Below are 6,882 nucleotides of genomic sequence, written 5' to 3'. Positions count from 1 at the left end.
GAGGAGAACAAAAAAGAAACACTCCTACCTGACGAAGATATGCTCGGATTAGAGGCAAAAAGAGGGCCCACAACGCAAGACCCCACCGCCCATCCACCTCCCCCCCCAAAAAAAAAAAAAAAAAAAAAAAAAAGGGCCTACCCCAAATTCCCGAAACAGGGGTATTAGACGTCCGTCATCGTTTTATCCTCATCCTGACCCTCCCCACCCAGCTCCCCATCACCAAATATATCCTCCATCGTGCCATCCCCATCGTCTTCATCCTCCGCTTCTCCTCCATCCTCAACCCCACCGTCCTTCGCAAACGTCCCAGTCCCACCAACCCCAATCTGCTGCGTATTATTAACTTCAACCTCCATCTCCTCCTCTCCCTCACTCTCCCATTCCTCCTTCAACCCCCACCCGACCCCAGTTAAACAAAACCGTTCAGGCGGCAGCCTCATACCGCCCATCATGACACTACCAGCCGACGAGGCCACAGCGGCGGCTGCGGCTGATGACCCCCCATCAATCCCCCTCATAACACCAGGTAACATCATCCGATTCCTCTCCGCAGCAACTTCCATGAGAAACTCCTTAGGCAAACCGGGCTGGAACTGATAATGCAGACGCGACGCAATGCTCATCCGCAGAGCACCCAGACTGACAGTGCTGAGATCCAGATTGCCATGCTGCGCCGCCTTGGCCTCCGCGCCACCCTTGGTGGTAGTATTACCAGCAGACTCACCAGGGTACCCTTCCGTAGCAAGATACACGGCATCCTGCAGCGTGCTGGAGGTATATCTGTAGGCAAAGTCGAGGAGTTGGAGGGGTACTCGTTCTTGGTAGGCGGTTACGCCGAGGGAGGCGAGGATCATGTGGATTAGACGGGCGTCGCGAGGCCGGCGTGATTTGCCTGTGTCTTGTAAAGAGGTTGCGGGGACTTGGGCTGGGTTGTTTGAGTTTGCGGGAGTGAGTGTGGAGGGGTTTGCGGGGGTGGTGGCGTGATTGTTTGGTTGAGTGGAAGAGTTGTTGTTGGCGGAGGAGGGAGCATCGGCGGGAGGTGTGAGAGGTTGAGCTGAGGAAGCAGCTGCGCCTGCATTTGCATGTGGCGAGGCCATGATTATGGCTTATGGGGCTGCGGCGCAATTGAAGTTGATTGTGCGGTTATGCCGCTTTCGGAGGGTTGTTGAACCCCGGGTGTATGAGGTTCAAGATGCGGACTAGCCTCGATGGTATTTGCATATGTCCTATGTGGCTGACAGGATGGCCTTTGAAGCTAGGAATAATTGGTATGATCAGGGTATCTGCGTTGGTGTTAGTAGAGAAGAGGATGCGGTTATTGCTTTGGTATTAGCTGCTTGAAGTGAATCGAACATTTGAAGCTTCGAGTCAGCTTCAATGGAGATTAGGTAAGCAGCAAGAAATAGTTAAGAGCCTAACCTTTTAAGGTATAGTGCGTATGGCGGTCCAGCTTGCGAGATCTAACAGAGTAACCTCGAAAATGCAACCGCCAAATGAATCCGTCAATATCCGACAAAAAGGCTGTATCAGCAGCCTTAGGTCACAACATCAACGGAACTTCGATTTGTGATACTATTCCTCTATCAATTCTAAGGGCATTGACATATATATTAAAAAAAAGGATGCGGCAAAACAACATTTTGAGAGCCGCACCATAAACAAGTTGACAGAATGCCCAACGGCGGGAAGTCGACGACTTGTGTGTATGAACATATAAGTAAAGAGAAAAGAAAGAAAAACTCCCCGCTAATGCAATCGCATGACATCAATATCGCCCAATGACTACCAAGAGTATCAAGACATTAATGCAAAAAACTCCAACTCAATGTGAAAGTGCAATTTCCAGGGTGATCCAAGTGTTCTCTCCTGTACATAGCAAGCAGCTCTAAATAGCCATCGCTTATGTTGTTTGATTTGACTCCTCCGTCAACCCTTCGGAAGGTGTTTTCCCACTAAATGACAATTTAGCAAGTCGGGTAGCTTCAGTTGCGTCCGCTTCTGCATCAGCGTCAGCGTCCGCATTCGCATTGTCTCCGTTTTCGTTTTCATCCTTAAACTCGTCCTCTTCATCCAAATCGGACAGTTCAGCCTGATCTTCAGAGACAAACCCGACCATCGAATCAGCCATATCTCCAGGTCGATCTATAGAATCCCTTGAGATGTAGCTATCGCCCAGATCACCTTGGTCATCTTCATCGTACATTTCACTTTCTTCCCCCTCGCTTTCTTCGTCTTCACTAGCATCCTCTTCGCCATCGCTTGCCACGCTGGAATCCGTGGTGGAAAAATTATCCAGATCTCTAGGTGTATCTCGCCAATATGTGAAGTCTGTGAACTCCTCCCCTCCTTCTTGGACAAGCATTGAGACCGGTGGGAAGAAATGGTCGACAAGTTCCCGCATTGTGACGTAGCTGCTCCTGTATTTGTTGAGGCTCAACAGGTCCAGTGAAACCTCCGCATTGGAGTTGATTGTAAATATTCTCGAGGACGGTATATTTACGGATCGATAACTTAGCGCGTCTGTGAGTCGATTCCCAAACCCGGCATAGAACGGGTTTTTCCTTCCACGGAAAAGACTCAGAATATCACGAAGGCATGCCATCTTGAACACCTCTGGTTTCCTTAGATATATCTCGCGGCGTAGGGCGGCGATTGTCCTGTCAGGGCTCATTATAACGGGGCCTTTAGGAAGCTTATAGCCCTCCTGGGCGATCCCGCTAAGGTAGGTTCGCGTTGTGTCGGCTTGGCCAGTTGATCTACTTGTTAGATACATCAAATTATATCCGTTGCTCACGATATCTGTGTACAATTTGGCGACTCCGATGTGTGTCCAATCACGACCTATCATGTTAAGCACATGGCCAAGGGCATCAGACCTGGATGATACATTAGCATTTAGAAACTGAGATGAAAGTGAAGAAATTTTGAGGACAAACATACTTTGTAATTGTGCCATCGATATCAGATATCACGATAGGAACTTTATAATTCCATAAATACATCGTGGCAGGGCATGTGGCTTTGTTGACACTGAAGGCCATTTCATTGGCGCCGGGTTTCAAGTTTAAAGCCTTGAGCTGATCACTTGTCAGCCTCAGAGTCTTAGCATAATTGCGATTCTGTTCTGCTGTTTCTCCATCGACAGGAGTTTGTGGTGGGGTTAAAATTCCACCCTGGACGTCGGAGTGCGAGCGGTGGTGCCTCTGGGATGGCTGGTTCTCCCCAAGACTTTGTTCACCATCACTATGATAGCCCGGGTCGGAAATCGCATCCCCCATTGCGCTAGCGGATCGCAATGACGACAGAGTTGCTCTACGGCTGGCAGCCTCCTTTGACTCCTCACTGCTGTATATCCATAGATTTCCATGTTCATCTGCACCGATCAAGGCTCCAATATCATAGTTTCCTTCAAGCTCCTCTGCGAGGATCTTCCGAGCGATTATTTCAGCCCGAAGCGCGTCCTCGTCACTACTCTTGTAACCAGTCATATCCAACATTAGATCCCCACTTTCTGTAATGTGAGACGGAATATTGGATATAGACAGCTTTCTTGAGAGTGCCATGGCTCGCAACAGGGCTTCTTCGGTTGTGATGGAAGGAGGACTACGAGATCGCTGAGAAACGGGACTCTTGTCATGCAGGATTGGCGGTTGCAGCGTGCTCTTCGCCTCAAATTCTCCTGAAGGTTCAAGCCTTCTTGAGGTCGATACGGTGGTTAAATCCTCCGAATGAGCCCGATCCAACGAAGGGGCCGAGACCAACCAGGGAGCTGCATGCGGGGGTTGAGATGATTCATTGTCGGAGAATCTGGAGAGTGGTGTCATAGCTCCTGCAAGAGATTATTAATACAGCTGCAGAAAAAGGCAGAAATTATGCAAAAGAAGTCATACCCAAATCACTTTTGGCTCTCCCAGTCGCTGAGAGAGCGGGGGAGGTAGAGAGCAGACCCCTGTCATTTTCAACCAAGTTATTTGTTTTCTCGGTGGTAAGGTCCAGATAGTCTGGCTCTTGGAGAGTGGAGCCATTGCGATCTTCATTCAAACCAGGTTTAGGGCTCGCTGCTGGGGAAACCAAGGGTGACGTTTGCAGTGACTCAGGGATATCTTCCGAGGTCTCGAAGACGAAAAACGCCTCCCCGCCTTCTCCAAGCTTCATAGAATACTCCTGCTTAACTCCATTTACTCGGAATTCCACCTGTTATCATGGATAAGCATTCTGCGTACCGGTAAGGGGGTGGGGACGCATATAACATCATTCCTTCCAAACCGTACCTTTTTCTCATAAGGGCGCAGCAGAGAGAATTTGCCGAATCGAACGTGGAAGGGGGAGCAGGCCAGCGTCCCTTAGGGGGGCGATTAGCTTAGCTTAAGTGAGATCATATCTGACAGCAAAGAGACATGTCAAACTTACCATCCTCCTGCTCAATAACAATCACATCGATGGCTCCGCTCAGCGTTGCTGGATTGATAGAGTTCCATGTCTTGGAAACCGAACCGCTGATGCTGCGGACGTACTGCATTCCCGGATCACTCAACGAAGGAGGTTGACAAGATAAACCCAAATCAAAATATCCGCCTCAGAAAGAGCTCCAACGCCGCAGCCTAACTCAAGAAGTTTATGACACAGGGAAACGAGCGCGAGAATTTCGAACCAAGGGCGTTGGCTTACTGCGGAGCCGGATTGGCCATGTGACGATGCGACGGAGATACGACGTAGACTTTTAGTGCGGGGGAAGGGGACCAAGTACGGGATTACGAATAGGATGTAATATGATTTCAAGGACTACACGGAGAATACGAGGATCTGAGGATCTGAGGATCTGAGGATCTGGGAATCTGGGAATTGGGGAGCTCTGGGAATTGGGGGGATCTGGGAATTAAGATGATGGTTGAAGGGAGTTCGCCCGCTCAACAAAGATGGTTCGAATGTCTGCCTTGGGCCCGACGCCAAGACGGTAGTTTAGCTAGGTTTAAAATGTCATTGCCGCGGGCTGATTAAGCGCATACCGTGGAAAGCGCGGCCATGTGATCTTGATGCTGATTCTGGTTGGGAACTTTGCTTACTGGTTAACTATATATAGATGAACTTGCGGAGTCCAAAGTCACGACCCATATTTACCCAACAGGAACAGCTGAGCGAGATCAAATATCTGCTTTATTAAGAAAAATTAAAAATAAATAAATAAATATTAAATTAGAAATAACAATAGAAATTAAACACCCAAGCCTTAATCCTATATTTTCGACCATTTTCGAGCTGGAAAACTTAAAATTAGAATTTTGGTATAATTTTAAGCGCAAAGGACGAAGTAGCAGCGGTAAATTAACACTTCGGGGACAAAAATCAGGAAGCCTAGCCTATGTACGGAGCATTGTATAACGAAGTATATCCATAGTGGGTTTCCGGATATGTTTTATGAAGTGTATCAAATTGTCTCAGGAGGATGATCTCTTTTACCAGTGTCTACATGAAACACTTGGAGAAATGGCTAAAGCATTTCAAAGCGACGAGGAAGCGCGGTAGTTACTGGGCTAAAATGATTTGATCTCGCTTTAACGAACCTCCATAACAAATTCCTCCATATAATGTACAGAAGTTCCTTTCTGAATTCATTCTTCATACAAAAATTCATTAAACCCTCTATACAGTGAAATTTGTTTTAACTATTCCATTGTATTTTCTATATAATTCATTATATTGAGTCACAATGCCACTCAGAACTGCAATTTCAGTTGATCAAAAGACAGCCTCTACACAGTCATAAATTGCGGAGTTCAACCCTCAGCAACAAGACCCTTTAAGACATTGTTTTAAATGCTATATAACCAAAAGATCGCTCTATTCTCTGTCTCTGAGATTCTTTCTTCATGTGATGATCATCTTGATCAGACAGTGACAGTCCACTGTTTTTCGAAGCAGAAGCGCTGCCAACGGCATATTATTGCACTATTAGACTCTGATGACGGGAGTGATGCGGATGAGGATATGAATATAGAAACCCTTCCACGGATTACAGCTTCGGAGGCTTTAAAATTTGGTAAAAAGGCTTCACTTTGTATGAGGAGCAGAAGGATCAGAGAGACCAGAGTCTAATTCAACAGCTTAATTACTACGAGAGAAGGTCAGACGCATGCAAAGCTTGAAAATCAGCAGCCGCAGCATATTCAGGCGTACCTTGAACACTCAACCTCAACATAGCGAATTCCTCCATATAAAGAATCGAATAGGCTTCCAAAGATGAAATCGTTATAGCGAGGGTTTACTGTAGCTTGAAAAATTTCTGTGATAACTAGGCAACCAAGAAATGATATCTGTAAGTTGCCTTCTAATCGTCATTTCATCTCTAGGCCGAGGCTGGATATGTGATCGCACTTCTACATTCATTCTATAAGCAAAAGAATATCCTGCAACTTTCAAAGGACTCACTCCTTCTGAAGTCATCAACGATATCGTCAAGTGGAATAATAACCTTGCTTTTTCTCTCGGCACTTATTCCATTAGCGTCGCAAGACAAACTCTTTAAACCGAGGCGCAATTCATCCATTTGGTGCGAGTTTCGCGGCTCCCAACGTCAATCGAATCCAACCTTATCTGCTTACCGCAGCATGTTTAAAGCGTAAATTCCGACGTTGAGCTTAAACGGCCCGGGCGAACGATACGCCGCGCTCTCTTCGATTGGAGCCACGCGGGAAATCATATGACGGTATGCGGATATTCTTTGATCCCACTCCGAAATCCTAAGTCGGCGAAATACATTTTAGCCCGAAGACTTCAACGCTCGAAACGAGACACCGACGACTTCACGGAGGATCTAAGAGGCAGACAATACCGCCTCCACCTCCGCAGACGACATAGCCATACCAGCGGATGAGCTATGGA

General features: G+C 47.2%; 3 protein-coding genes across 3 annotated transcripts; 1 reads left to right on the top strand and 2 right to left on the bottom strand.

The window, feature by feature from the left end:
• Nucleotides 1-164: 164 nt before the first annotated feature.
• PAAG_05402 (transcription initiation factor TFIID subunit 9) lies at nt 165-1,100 on the bottom strand (the record flags this gene model as incomplete). Its single annotated transcript, XM_002792627.1, has 1 exon — nt 165-1,100. The coding sequence occupies one exon, from the start codon at nt 1,098-1,100 to the stop codon at nt 165-167; it is 936 nt and encodes a 311-aa protein (XP_002792673.1).
• Nucleotides 1,101-1,903: 803 nt separating this feature from the next.
• On the bottom strand, nt 1,904-4,522 carry PAAG_05401 (nuclear elongation and deformation protein; the record flags this gene model as incomplete). The annotated part of the gene is made up of 5 exons (XM_015845568.1): nt 1,904-2,879; nt 2,944-3,832; nt 3,894-4,197; nt 4,275-4,345; nt 4,414-4,522. 5 exons carry the CDS (start codon nt 4,520-4,522, stop codon nt 1,904-1,906), a joined length of 2,349 nt encoding a protein of 782 aa, XP_015699794.1.
• Nucleotides 4,523-5,817: 1,295 nt separating this feature from the next.
• PAAG_12033 (hypothetical protein) lies at nt 5,818-6,874 on the top strand (the record flags this gene model as incomplete). Its single annotated transcript, XM_015847577.1, has 4 exons — nt 5,818-6,058; nt 6,297-6,316; nt 6,351-6,550; nt 6,619-6,874. The coding sequence occupies 4 exons, from the start codon at nt 5,818-5,820 to the stop codon at nt 6,872-6,874; spliced, it is 717 nt and encodes a 238-aa protein (XP_015702802.1).
• Nucleotides 6,875-6,882: the final 8 nt, after the last annotated feature.

The sequence above is a fragment of the Paracoccidioides lutzii genome, assembly GCF_000150705.2.
Source record: "Paracoccidioides lutzii Pb01 unplaced genomic scaffold supercont2.14, whole genome shotgun sequence".
NCBI lineage: Eukaryota > Fungi > Ascomycota > Eurotiomycetes > Onygenales > Ajellomycetaceae > Paracoccidioides > Paracoccidioides lutzii.
The sequence above is the reverse complement of the archived record's forward strand: the minus strand, read 5'-3'. Positions and strand labels throughout refer to the sequence as shown.